At 35.4% G+C, this 14,827-nt stretch overlaps 1 protein-coding gene across 6 annotated transcripts in view; it reads right to left on the bottom strand.

Annotated features, from left to right (window-relative positions):
• EPHA6 (EPH receptor A6) overlaps window positions 1-14,827 on the bottom strand; it is an 868,919-nt gene that overhangs the window by 3,910 nt on the left and 850,182 nt on the right. For all 6 annotated transcript variants that reach the window (XM_040484252.1, XM_040484254.1, XM_040484253.1 and 3 more), the window contains 3 exons: window positions 12,727-12,920; window positions 10,308-10,379; window positions 692-841 (listed from right to left, as the gene is read on the bottom strand). In XM_040484252.1, the coding sequence (XP_040340186.1) occupies window positions 692-841; window positions 10,308-10,379; window positions 12,727-12,920 (416 nt within the window). The remainder of the gene's footprint in view (window positions 1-691; window positions 842-10,307; window positions 10,380-12,726; window positions 12,921-14,827) is intronic.

The raw sequence follows: 14,827 nt of genomic DNA, 5'->3' as shown, positions 1-14,827 counted from the left end.
CTCAAATTTAAGGGTACAAAGAAATGTTTCAAATTCAGGTACCAGTGTAAGGTTCAGACATTTCATAGAACTAAAAGGTATACAATTTAGATAATGACACAACTTTTCAACAGCATTAGAAAATAATATATAGGGTAGAATGTATAATGTGGACTGTATTGGAGCCCTATGGTCATCCAATAATATGAATAAAATGCCATTGTATTCTGTTGAACTATATGAAATTGCTATTATTACTTCAAAATAATGGCAATTTCATATAGTTCAACCAACCGGCTATCTGTTAAGCACATGCTGAACATTTTTACTGCATCCAGGCAAAGAATCATTTTTGAGACAATGGAAAAATGTCCAACATTTATAATATAGGCGGTATATGTGAGTCATAAGTAATTTGCCTAGGTTAACTATGTTGATGTAAAGTCTAGGATGTGAATGAGAGTCATATGTATTTCAGAAAGCATTCAGAAAAATACCTATTTGAATTAAACACATTCTTCCAACAGAAAATAGTTAACAGTGTAGTGTCCAATTTCCACTGGAATGATAATCAGAAATGGTGAGGAAAGATGTGGAAATGCCATACTACCCTTAGGAAATAGTTGAATCATGGTGTTCCTGATACTGCATTTGAATTTGTAATCTCCCGAGTGCAGCGTCTGAATATAATAATAAACCTAGGACCACTTACTCAATGCTCATTCTTGAAATCAGGTCAAAAGTCGTAAACCCTGCTGCCATGAAGTTATTCTTATATTGTCCCATCTTTATAGAATCCAGCCAGTCACCAACTGTGACAAACAAAGGATATTCGGGAACTTCACCAGGAGACTCTGGCATTCTAAAAAAAAAAAAAAAAAAAAAATCCATTTAACAGTCAGATAAAGAAAAAATTAAATAAAAACAACTTTTTTTTCCTTTTACAATATTCTTATGACTAATATTCTCATACTCCATTAAAAAAATCTCTAATTTTCTATCATATTTAAATCAGCGACTTTTATCTGGTCACTTTCATTTGTCAGTTTTTCTTTTTCTGCTTTTTGCCACTATTGGGTTTTATACTTGATGTGAGAAGACCTGCATCTTGCTAACTGCTATTTACTTTTTTCTCTTGCATACATTTGTGTTTTCAAACATAAGGAATAGCCCAGTATCCATCCCCAAAGGACAGTAACTAGCCACAGGCTGTTTACTCTTACACTTTCTAACCTGCCACTGAATCCATGCCCGTTTGCCTTTGCATTTGCTGTGAGAGTCCCTTCTCCTTTTTACAGTGAATTCACTGATCAGTCCTCCACTTATTTGTTCTCAAACATTCAACAAATATTTATTATTTATTAAAAAGTAATTTCCCCTGTTACAGAGCTCACTTGCATGAATAAAATTTACCTATGCATCCATGCATAGGGTAAGATAGACCAAAACACAGATATTACTGTGGTATAAAACAAAGCAAAATCAAAGCAAGGTTGGGTTCACAAGCAAAAGGAATCCAGCATTGATGGATCTTACAGTAAGTCATATAGACATCTGTATTTTTGTTCCTAATATCTAATGCAAAGGGCATTCCAATTGGGGATATTTTTGTAGCTTTAATATAAAAATAATACAGAGGTATTATTTTGGAAAGGCTAGCAGGTGTGTGTGTATTCATAAATACATACATACATATTTGTGTATGTGTATATATGTACATATATGTGTATGTAAATACACATAATAGTTTTATGTAAGGTAAAAATAGAATAAACATGGAAGTAACCTTACAAATTATAGTAAAATTAACTAAGAATTGTGTATTTAACTGATTCTGGCAATAGAGTATATTATTCTTATAGAAATACATGAACACTGTAAAAATATTTTATATAGTTTTACAAAATACCTGGCAGTAAAATTGCTTTTATAGTAATAAGTGAGTTTTTAGCCCTCTAGGGTAATAAATATATAATTTAAAAATTATGTCTAGAGTTTATATTAAATAGTAAAGCAATAACTTTTTTTATGTTTGGTATTTGAGTCAAATCAGTATTTTCTAAGTAATGAAAAATATTCCCATTAGAGGCAAGCCATTGAATTATTTTTATTAGAATACTGAAGGATAATCCAACTTTCATTTACTTCACTTTTAATTTTTTATAAAATTGAAGAATGATGGAATCCATAGAGACTTAACTAGATCCATAGTTTTTAACATTCATATTTGGAATACTTCATCATAGTAGTTTTTGCCATTCATATTTGAACTATTTCAGCTTTAACTAGAAACTGATAGTGTATGAACACATATGATGAAACCACATGAAATAAGAATTCCTGCACTGTAGAATGGAGTATGCATGCCATATGACCCTGGTATCATTCTGTTAAAAATATATGAGAATGGGAGTTAAGATTAGTGCATAAGGTAAAAAAGAAAAATCTCTAATAATCAAAACTACCCATAAAATCCTTTAAGTTACCCTTAAATCACCAGGCCTTGGGTCTTTAGGTACACAAAAGTCAGAGACATTCTGCATGGCCATACAAATTGCATACGGAACAACTCATGAAAAGTCTGAAAGTGGCCCTTGGAATTTTTCAGGACACAGTCCCCACTAAAGGCCTAGGGTTCACTTCTTTGGTTTTCCTTTGATTGCTACACTGACTTCCCTTTTTCTAAACTGGGGTCTAGTTGAAGGTGGAGATGAAGGTGAAGAGAAATAATGAGGAAAAAGAGGGCTTTTGCTTTTAATATACAATTGGAATATGCATAAGCTATATGCATGTATCTTGTGACTGCCAAGTGGTCCATATTAAGTCCGGTTATTCTTAACAGTGACTATACCCTTTTTACTAGTACTCAATTCTGTTGCTGTATTGACAACTTGGGAGGCTGTTAAAAGCTACATGTTCTTCTTTTATACAATAAATTGCAATGCTATTTTGATTGCGGGATGATTCATTCATATTAGTATCAGAATGATTCATGATTTGACCCTAATGAAGAATAGTTATGTCCAAAGGTTGAAAACCTATCATAGCATCTACTAATAAATACTGTAATTATTGCTATATTTTTTATTTCCTAAGGTATTAATAAGTATTATACAATAAGCAAAAATTCATGGGGCGCCTGGGTGGCGCAGTCGGTTGGGCGTCCGACTTCAGCCAGGTCACGATCTCGCGGTCTGTGAGTTCGAGCCCCGCGTCGGGCTCTGGGCTGATGGCTCAGAGCCTGGAGCCTGTTTCGGATTCTGTGTCTCCCTCTCTCTCTGCCCCTCCCCCGTTCATGCTCTGTCTCTCTCTGTCCCAAAATAAATAAATGTTGAAAAAAAATTAAAAAAAATAAGCAAAAATTCATATAAAATACAAAATAATAAAGATATCCATTGCAAAGTTAAACAGAAATTTTAATTATAGCATTTCTCCAAGTCTTCACTATTTTAATGTGCAATGTGAACATATAAGAGGATTAAGAATAGCCTCTGCATTATTTTCCTAAATTGTTTCACCAGTTTCTGTAAAGCATAGTTTAAGAAATACTGCTGTAGGAAGTTCACTAAGTTTAAATATCAAAATGACTAGGGTACCCTTATTGCTTGTTAACATAAATAAAGCCACATACACTAGAAAACTGAATGTCCTATTCTAAAACAGTGTGGCTCCCATACCTTTTAATTACTTGTCAAGGTTTGTTGAGACTGAACAAAATTAAAAGAATGTACTTCAGTGACTTTCCCTTCATGCTCCTATCCCATTCTTGATGCACAAAGTTTGATGACTTGCACTTCAATCCCCTGAGATAACTCTGGAATAACTTTTGAAATTTCACAATTTCATGTAATTGATGAGTGGAAATGTAATTTGCTAATTTTATATCCTTAGTATAGAAAGGTCGTGGAAGGACGTTCTGTGTCCTAAATGACTTAAATGGTCTATTTCTCTGTTGAAAAGCATTTACTATTTGCTTCCAGAATGTCTCACTACCATAATTCCCTTTCTCTCCACACATCTTTAGTAACCTAGTTACTCTTTGGCCTTTCTACGACTGCATTGGCAGTTGATTTAGTAAGGTCAGGGTCCCCTCATTGTTCATATCCACTGTGCAATAACTTTTCTTTCACCTTATCTTATAAAGAAGTTGAAAAATGCTGCTATTTTCTCCCTTTGAGGGCTGGGTACCATCACCCTCACATGAATTCTCTGGAATATTACCTAATAAACAATAAATGCCCTTTCTTATCAACCATGTACAATGATAAATTCAGTCTGCTATTTGCTGAGCACATAGAAATTTCTGCTATTTGGTGATTAGTGGGAGCTGCCCACCTGAGAAATGTCTTTACAGCAAAATCTGCAGCTCACATTGAAAAAACTACATATTGTAGAACAGAAGGTCGAGGGTCTACAACTTTCCTCAGAAAAATGAGGAAGGGGTAAAGTTAGTAAATTCTAAGTGTATAAATGATGGTCAATTTAGGTTAGAGAGAGGGCTGGAATATAGGTAGAATAGGTAATGACACAGTTTAAGGTTCGATTATATATATATATATATATATATATATATATATATATATATACAGACACACACACACACATACTTGTAATACATCTAAATATGTAAAATTAAGTAGCCCTGAGAGAGCCAATAAGTTTTTACTCTAATGAGCCCTTTGAGTTCACAATAGTACTAGTCTTTTAATTTACAAAGTTATCATATAGCTAATCAGTAGGTATTAAAACTGCCAGTAAAAAGCAAGATTTTTATCCTCAAAAGTTTTCCATGTTTTATATTTATGACTCAAATATAATAGTAATATATTGATTAAAAATGATTCAATAAAGGTTATACTTTGAGAAATACTGTTGTAAGGTAAGATCTTGTTTTAACATGAAGCCATCACATGCTTAATGGCTTTTCTCTTGTTACTACTCTAATATAACTTTCTTTCCCCTAGCTCCTCCATTTATATATGGTTAGCAGAACTGTACAGGTAGGGTCCATTCTATTTTATATGGCTTTTATTTCATTTCTTAATATTTTACATGTTTTAATAGTATTCAAACATTAAAGGAGTGTATAATATTTTATATGTTGATGCTTAATAATTTAATTCCCTGAAGTTAGACTCCTAGATGGCTAGCAACATTATTTTATTACAGATGACTATGCAGTCTTACAACATGTATCTTTTTGTTTTAGTTGAATTACTTCTTTGGGAAAAATCCGTAAGACAGAAGAATTTTTTTTATAAAGTTAAAATTCCCTGATGGCTGGGACCATATCTCACATATCTTTCTATTTTCTGTCAACCTTAGCACAATGCTGAAAGTATTATAGGAATTTATTAAATAAGTGATGATTTAGACTTAAATATTCTCTATAGAAAAGTTTGGTCCATTACATAATGACTGATTAATGATGAATGATCTCTTTTCATTTAGTTCCCTTAAATTGAAGAGTAAATGCCTATTAATATAATGGTCAACCTATTAAGGAACATGTTGTTTATTTAACTTGTTCCTTGTATTGTGAAAATTTTTGCTTCTGCCTTTATAGGTTTCAGAATGGAGGGAGAGGCAGCTAAAGGTGGAGTGAGGTAGCACAGGGTTAGGGATCTAGAACCATAGCAGCTGCATTCACCTTACTCAATATCACAGCTTTCACATGAGTTTCTGATCTCATAACTCAGGGATTACACTTCACACTATTTAGTTAATTCATAAAATAATCTTCTAATACATAAAATATCTACCTAAACTCTGAAGGAAGAATTTATTTAATCAGATGAAAAAGAGGGGTGCCTGGGTGGCTCAGTCGGTTGATCGTCAGACTTTGGCTCAGGTCATAATCTCACAGTTCATGGGTTGGAGCCCCGTGTCGGGCTCTGTGCTGATAGTTCAGAGCCTGGAGCCTGCTTCAGATTCTGTGTCTCCTTTTCTCTCTCTGCCCCTCCCCTGCTTGTGCTCTCTCTCACTCTCAAAAGTAAATAAACATTAAAAAAATTTTAAAAAAAAGAAAGAAAAAGAAAACCTTGCTCTTTCTACAATGAGCTCTAATAGTAATCTTGAACATAAGTTAAATTAGTAAATGAATTTTAGTATTCTTTTAAAAATTTTAAAGTATGATTTTACTTAAAATGCTATAAAATCTCAAATGCATAGAACCATGCCATATATTTTGTGCCTATTTCATGCTTGTGGGTGATATCTCATGGTTCCAAACAATCTGACTCTTCACAGTATTCTATTGGGAGGATGAGTTATTTTTCATCAAAGTTTTATTTTCAGTGTCTTCAAGTTTTTTTAAAAAATTGATATGATTATTTAATTCCCATAAGGATGATAACTGGTGGAAGGTAGGAAGGAATGAAAATTTCAATATTGTAGATGTGTTTGAACATTAGGAGTAATATACAGAGTAGGAATAATACTGCTTAAAAATCTCCCATAATTCTAAACACCTAGCACATTGTCCCTACAGCCAGAGTGACAGATCAGTGAACCTCAAGGAAAGACTATTCTTGTAAGAAAATAATATAGGGACAGAAATGGATTTCTTATCACATGCTAAGTATAGTTCATTGGCAGTGGTTGTCAAAATATGTTCTTAAAAAGGATACTATGGCAGCATTTGGGTGTAGTGGGAAAGAGTGTTGTGATGATTAGTAATGTCTACCATAACAAGGAAAAGAAGGAAAGCATATATTTGCCAACACTGGAAAAATTCAATCTACAAAATGCCTGAGGATATAATCCTAGAACTATGTTGCTGCCATATTTTCCTCATTTCTCTATTTTGTTATAGTTACTACTCTTTTTTTTCTCAAGTAATGTTCTTCAAGTGGCTGAACATTGTAGGAGGATGTTGAGGGGATATATGGACTATATGCTTGCTACATATTACCATGAATGAAGGCATATACTCTACCTCCTTGTATTGGCTTAGTAGAACATAAAATAACAGACTGTGCCTCACTGCAAAATATTTTTGGGCTTTTAATATACTCCATCTATGAAGTCTGATTAGTCCAGAGAAAACCTATTTGGAAATGTAAAAAAAAAAAAAATGTATCCTCTTTTCCTATATTCGTATTTCTGAAACAGTGCCATATTGGGAAATATCTTGACATTTTGCATGATTGCATACTGTGTGGTGGAAAGAACAAGGGCTTTGCATTTGGTGGGCCTTGTTAAAATACCCAATCCACTAATTACTTGCTATACTCTTTGAGTCTCCATTTCCTTATGTGAGGTATGGGGATAATTATAGTGAGGAGTAAATGACCTAATAGATAAAAGTACCTAGTACAATAACTGGCACACACTAAGATTTCAACAAATGGTGATAATAGTTATTATTGATGATATATATTGGGATTTTTATCAGTGTTAGTATTGGTATTAATATCAGTATTATCAGTAGCTTGTTCCAACAGTTCATGTGAATTAAATTTAGGTTTTCTAACAGGTAGAAGGTTCACACTTCCTGATTAACATTTAATATTTTGTCTTCCTTCCCCCAAAGATTGCTAATCAATCAATTACAACACTGGTTTTGGCGAGCCAGTCATTTATGTCATGGAAAATACCACTAAAAGTTCTAGTTATAAAAAAATTAAACAAAATAAGTTTATCCATGACTTGGTATATAGAGATAACTGATTTTAGCAAGTGCTAAAGCCTAGACAGCATTGAGGAAGATCTTTTCAAAATGAAAGGAAAATTTTATATCAAATTGAAAGTTATTGCCCTCAGAAGACAACATTCCAAGTGCTTTATAAATGGTACAGAAGAGGTAGTACCATTTAACCTTGTAATGTTTACTTGTGGTTCTCTAAGCAGAGGTTCTCAATTTTGATACTGGTTTGAACTTTTTCCTACCTTCATGACTCACATATCATGAAGCCAAGTAGGTAGCCAAGTGCTTGAAAGTTCAATAGGAAGGAAAGTGGTGGTTCTAGTTTCTAACAGCTAAAATATTCTAAGATCCCTAACTATGGCCCAGTGGGCAGTGAGAATATTTCTAAGTGTCTTGAACTTGGCAGAACATGATTTCTGAGGCAGGTGACTATCAATGACTGGCCCATTGGGTCAACAGCTGCCCATCCCTGAATGCCACCTTTTCACCTGATGTTGTCAAAAGAGCTCATAATGTGTAAAATTCTTTGTTAGTGCTGGGGATGTAGAGCAGGGACTGGAGGAAAGTGTTATTCTCCCATCATATGGTAGCACTGTCCAAAAAGGCACTGGCCAGCTGACTTCAGCCTAGTGCACTCAGTATGCTGAGTGAATGGAGGAATCAGGGGTGAGAGCTGAAGAGGTTGGAGAATGAATGTGTAGAATAATGTGGGTGTGGTGGGGGAAGGTTGGGCTGGTTGAAGGGGCACCCATATAGTCATCAGTTCACTTTATACTATTAAACCACCGGACCTCACATGTAACCCTGGCCTCATGGGAGTATGCTTGGCCTGGGGTTGAGAGTAACTATAGCATTTATTATGAGGGTCAGAGGAAAGGGAGCAAGAGGTGTTTCAAAGGTCATGGCCAGGAACTGCTCCTGATGCCATTCTCCATATAGCCTTGGCCTCAAAGTGAGCCTCTTCTCCCAGGGGCTGTGCACCATGTGACAGCTACAAATACTTCTTCAAAAGGAGGTTATAAGGCAACATTGTAGAATGAATAAAAGTGAAGGTAGTGTGAAATTCACATTTATAAAAGGATGAATGCCTACATTATAAGGTACTTTTTACAACTTTATATAAAGTATACAAGGTATTTTTTTTTAAATCAATTGGATTTAAAGTTATACTTATAATATTGCTATGCTCACTTATATATCCACATACTTGAGTAGGACAGAAAGTAAGAATGCTCAGAATTATAGAGCTCTGCATATCCCCATGGGAGCATGCCAGGCATGAGAATATCAGCATTATTTAGAAGCGCTGCTCCAATGAAAGCTTTCTCTGACCAACATTTTTTCTATTGGGTGTTCTGTCTTTTGAAAGGAAAAACTGCCGATACAAGATTTATAAAATTTCTGATATGCTAGTATAAAATTATTGAGCTGTGGGTTTCACAGCTTTCCTCATCCCTTTTGTTGCCTTTAATTTCTTCTCCTCTTACTATTCTGTCAAAAGAAAGGATAAAAGCTTCTTAGGTGAATTCTTGAGAAAAAAGCAATTAGAGTAGAATAAAAACCATAGGGACCCTAGTGGATGAGAGAGTTATGTCAGTGTAGAAGTGTGGGAGAAACCTGGGAGTCTGGGAATACTTGATGTTTAATAAGAATACAGGAGGGTTTAATCAGAGTTGCCGTGGATTATACACTTAAACTCCTTTACCTGTTTGAAAGATAAATGGGAGGAAAGACTGAAATTCTATTCTCTGTCATGTTTCTTTAAACCAACATCACTTGGAGACAGATGACTGGGCTTTGGGACTTGGGGGGTAGATGGGGCAGTTCATAAAACAAACCACACATTCTTCAGCTAACATGCTATCCTTCATACCACATCTCTTGCCCTTAAACAGCCCCAGTTCTCTGGGATCAGGGACAGGGTGGGTAGGTGGCATTGGAGGTGAAGGGGTAGATAAGGGTAACCCTCTCAGGCTGCTGTGAAAATAAGAATGGTGATAATGGTTAGGCCTAGTACCCTTATAACTCTGGTTCCTTTTGTTTCTCAAACAAAAAATATATTTTTTAATTTTTTAAAAGGCTTATTTATTTTTGAGAGGGAGAGAGAGAGAGAGAGAGAGAGAGCGAGCACAAGCAAGGGAGGGGCAGAGAGAGAGAGAGAGGGACACACAGAATCTGAAGCAGGCTCCAGGTTCCCAGCTGTCAGCACAGAACCCGAGGTGGGGCTCAAACCCATGAACTGTGAGATCATGACCTGAGTCGATGTCGGACAGTTAACCAACTGAGCCACCCAGGTGCCCCTCAAACAAAAGTACATTAACAGCAGAAAACACTAGCCCATATATCTTTATCAGAAACAAGGACAGGAAATCAGTCATCAAATGAAACTGCCAACTTTATATAAAGTATGCAACTCTTGCCCATGTGTGGTGGTGCCATCACAGACTTGCCATTTGCTGGCCTGTCCACAGGACACCGCATATAACATCAAACCATAAATTTCTGGCCTTAAGACACAAGCCCTCATGTTGACTTTACCTCAGGATCATTTTGACTTTTTGGCATATTTCTCATCTTAGAGTCTTCATCATTATTTTCCAAGTACGATAAACATTCATAATCTTGAAAAAGCAGGGAAGAAATAGTTTTATCTACTTTTCTTCAAAAAGAAGGTTCTTACCTGCCTGCTTCTACAGCCATAGAACAGTTAGAGAGCTCTGTTGATGGGCACTGGCTGTGGGGTCCATTAACCCTATACCACAATGAAAGGCTCAGATTAAATGAGTTCAGTTTATAGATAACCAAAGTTCTTTTCCATTAATGCACACTCACTGCATGGTCTCTTTCTGTTAGCTCTTTCTCTTCCATGTCAATGCATACCCATCTCTTCAATAAGACATATAAAAACAAAAACCAAGAAATATTTTCTCCAACTACTTCTCTTTCTCTTCAGAGACAGGCTTCTTAGTGCTTTGTATTGCTCTTCTCTCTGACCTCATATTTACTTCTGCTCCATTGCAGTCTGTCTCACACAACTTTATTCAAATGCTCTCGCTAAGGCTGCGCATAAATACCTGGCCACTCTGTTGCTAAATTCAATGGGCCCACGTCACTTTTTATCTTACTGAAGCTTTGTGAAGACTTGGGGCATTACACTCCTTGAAAACTCTCCCCATTGTTTTTGTTTGTTTGTTTGTTTCTTTTTTTCTTTTTCTTTTCTTTTTTTTTTTTTTTTAGCTCCTATGACACTGCTCTTTCCCTGCTTTCATTATTACCTGTCCGGTTCTTCTTTCTCAGTCTCCTCTGGGTACTCTCCTTCAGCTTATTTCTTAAATCTTGGTGTTGTGCTCTTTCCCTGTGTTAATTTGCATACTTTATAGTCTCCATGGGTCATCTTAATATTCATGAATCTTCAGCTATAGTCTCTATGTTGATGATCTTCAAATCTTCAGCTCAGATCTTTCCACCTGAGGTTCAACCTACACATATAACTGCCTATTGGACATCTCCACCCACACACACCACAGGCACCTTCAATTCAGCTTACTTGAAATGGTCTCATTTCTATTCTAGAACCTTATCCTTCTTTCTCTTTCTCTTAGTGGTAATATATCAGCCAGCTTGTCTAAGAAAGTAACTTTGACAAAATTCTTGATTCTTCTCTCTCCTCCCTCCATATTCAATCGGCGACCAAGACACATTTTTTTCCTTGCCTGATAATAAATCCATTCTCTTATCTCCTGACCCCACGCTTTTTTCCCATTTCATGAGTCAGGCCCTAATCTTTTCTATCTTGAGTTTCTATAAGCATCTGTCTCTGTTTCCAGTCTTGTTCCTTGTTTTGCACTCAGTCTAAATCAGCTCTGGAGTGATCTTGCAGAAATGTAAATGTGATCATGCCATTCTCTTGCTTAAAATCCTTCAATGACTGCCCTTTCATGATAAAATCCTAAATCGTTCCCCTCCCCCTGCCGCCCTTTAAACTGCCTCTGTTGGACTGCTTTAGGGAAGATGGGCTAGAGTAATAGTTTAATCTCTAGCTATTTCACGCTTGGCTTCACTTTACTGAGGCTGCCAATTAGTGATTTAGAGGTGAATTCTTGTGTGCTCTGCAGTGAACTGAGGCCTGCTTTAAGTAGTCCTTGAAGAGGCTTTGGCCTTAATACTAAAACCTGCACCGACTTGAACCTATGACCTAAAGTTGAACATCTGTATATCCTGTTGGCTGTCCCCTGAGTTAGGAAAGTGAGCTTTGGAAATACTTTGGGTATTTCTAAGTCCTATTTGGCTAAATAAAGACATATATTCTCAGTCTGAAAATATTTTAAATGTAATCTTTTCAGACATAGATAGTACTGTTTCTTTTCTTCTACACTCCCCCCTTCTTATAACTGATTTTTAGAGAGAGAGGAGTAGATCTTCTCAACTCTACTGACTTTCACAAAATGGTGTATGAGCGCCTTCATTTTCTTGTCTTGTCATTTGTCTTTTTCTGGTTTTAGGAATGGAAAGTAACAATAGCTGGGTGTGATCATATCAGCAGGAAACATCCTCACTCCTGGCTGATTCACAAATTGCCCCTGTCTTGCTTGCCATTTCAAATAGAGGGACAGAACATAGAATGGACAAGAAAATTAAAGAGGCTGCAAATATATACCAAAACTACTTACAGAGGCAAGGAAGGATAGGTAAATAAAAAAAAAGATATACAAATACCAAAGATGCCCACAGGTTAAAAAAAAGAATATATATATATATATATATATATATATACACACACATATATTTTTATGTGTATATATATGTACATATATGTGTGTGTGTGTGTGTATATATATATATATATATAAAGTAATTCAGAAAGATTAGATATGGAGAGAACAAAAGGAGTACCTGTTTTCTTTAAAAAAAATCCATTTAACAATGTTAATAAATTATTTTTTCAGCTGATAAACAAAATATGGCTTATATAAAATATTCTAAAAGGTTGGCAACTAGACAGTTATTACAGTAAACTTTCTCCTCTCTACCTGTTAGTCTTGTCTATAGCCTGAAAGAAATGATTGTTGAGGGGGAAAAATCGACACGATGCATCTTACACAAGGATGTCCTCCACCAGGGTGTGAAGGGCACTGGGATTGCGGATCAGTTTGTCAAGGAAGCTGACAATGTCAGTAAATTTTGGTCTGTGGTTTCTCTCCTTCTGCCAGCAATGGAGCATCAGCTGGTGTAGAGATGCTGGACAGCCCATGGGAGCCGGAAGTCTATAGCCTTCTTCAATGGACAGAATGACCTAAATGCAAACATACATAGGTTAGTCTCTTACTTTTTGGAACAAATAACACAATATATGCTAAATTATAATTCCTTTTTATATAGGAAATAGAGGCCAAAATTTTGGTAAGCATGAAAATTACTTGTGAGTACAAGCAGCCCAAACAAAGATAAACACACAAGTTGCAAGTATCTACATTAATATCTGCTGACACCTCTTTGAGGAAAATGTTTTTAAACATGAGGTATTCAGAAGGGAGGTTAAGCTTCATCACAATTTCAAGAAATAGTTCCTGTGTGATTTAGCTGGAATGTCTGAAAACCCAATTAGGACATCAGAAAGTCAGCATTGGATTGATGCATTTTGTGCAAACCACCTGTGGCAAATGTTTTAAGTAAAATTATACCTCTGCTGAAGCACTGAACTTCTGAGTCATTTTTTATCCTTTTATAATAATGTCAGTGTGTATTCTTTTGCTGGCTATCATTCCTTCTTTCTTCTTTATTGCCTATTTAATTTCTCTTTGCTTACTTCTGGCTTTCCCTTAGTCTGACACTGATGTGATTATGAAGTACTCTCAGAACTTCTAGGGTCATTCAATCCTTGAAATGCTATCAATGGTTACCTTAAGGCCACAGAGCATTAGGGTCATTCAGCCTGAGTATCCTTGGGGCCAGCAAGGTCCAATTGAACTTTCTGTGATGACAGAAATGTTCTCTCTGTCCAACATGACAGCAAGTAGTCACATGTACCTGTTGAGTGCTTGAAATGTGGCTAATAAGACTGAGGAACTGAATTTTGTATTTTAGTTCATTTTAATTAGTTAAAATTTAAATTTAAATAGCCATATGTGGCTAATGGCTATTGTACAGGACAGTGTGGCTCTAGTGAAAGGAATCTTATGAGAAGTCAAAGTTAAGAGTAACAAATGATGATAGTAAGTTTTTTTGTTTGTTTTGTTTTGTTTCGTTTTACTTAGGAAATCACACAGAAGATAAAGCAGGATTATCATCTACTTCATATACAGCCCACCTGAGAATTTCCTAGTAATATGATATAATTGACTCTGAATTTATACAGCTTATTTATTTATTTATTTATTTATTTATTTATTTATTTTTTGTGAGGTGCTCAAAGGATTCATGTGACCCTTTATTCTTATATCCTCTCTGGGAGAAAGACAAAGAAAAGGGTTCATTCCCCATTTTTGAGGTGGGAAACTGAGGAACAGACTCATAGTTAAAGACAAGCACAATTCAACCTCATCCCTGCCCCTCATCAACAATAGAAATACAAAAATGCAAGTGCTAATATTGCTAACAGGAGACCTCTCTTTACTGTAGCAATATCTACATGCTTTCTTTAATTCTTAATTTCTTTTTTAATGGCAACTATTTGACAGGACCCTGAAATATCCATAATTTATGCTAGAGGCAGTTTGTAAAAAAGGAGCAATAATATGCCTTCCAGAACCTCTTAGCTGCTAAGCTTTAGCTTTTTTGTAATAGGGGATTTCTCACAACCCCATCAGTGTCTTTGTGACCAGAACACTTTAACCCATCAGGATAATAGCATTTTTTTAATTCATTTTATCTCATTATTGAACAGGATTTTTTTTTTTACCTGTTTTCTGATTATTTTTGCTACTGAATAGGCTTGGATTTTAAGATATTTTACAACACTTTTTAGTATATCAAAACTACTGTAGATAGTTTTGAAAAGTAACTAAGAAAAATAGTATAGGAAAGGATACAAAAATGCTGATTTGAAGGGGCACACGCACTCCCATGTTTATAGCAGTGCTATCAACAATAGCCAAATTAAGAAGAGACCAAATGTCCATCAACTGATGAATGGATTAAGAAGATGGGATATGGATATATATCTATATATCTATATATCTATATATCTATATATCTATATAT

This window comes from Herpailurus yagouaroundi, unplaced genomic scaffold (genome assembly GCF_014898765.1).
Source record: "Herpailurus yagouaroundi ecotype Mexico unplaced genomic scaffold, PumYag 162, whole genome shotgun sequence".
Classification (NCBI taxonomy): Eukaryota; Metazoa; Chordata; class Mammalia; order Carnivora; family Felidae; genus Herpailurus; species Herpailurus yagouaroundi.
Note: the sequence above shows the minus strand (reverse complement) of the source record. Positions and strands in the feature narration are given on the sequence as shown.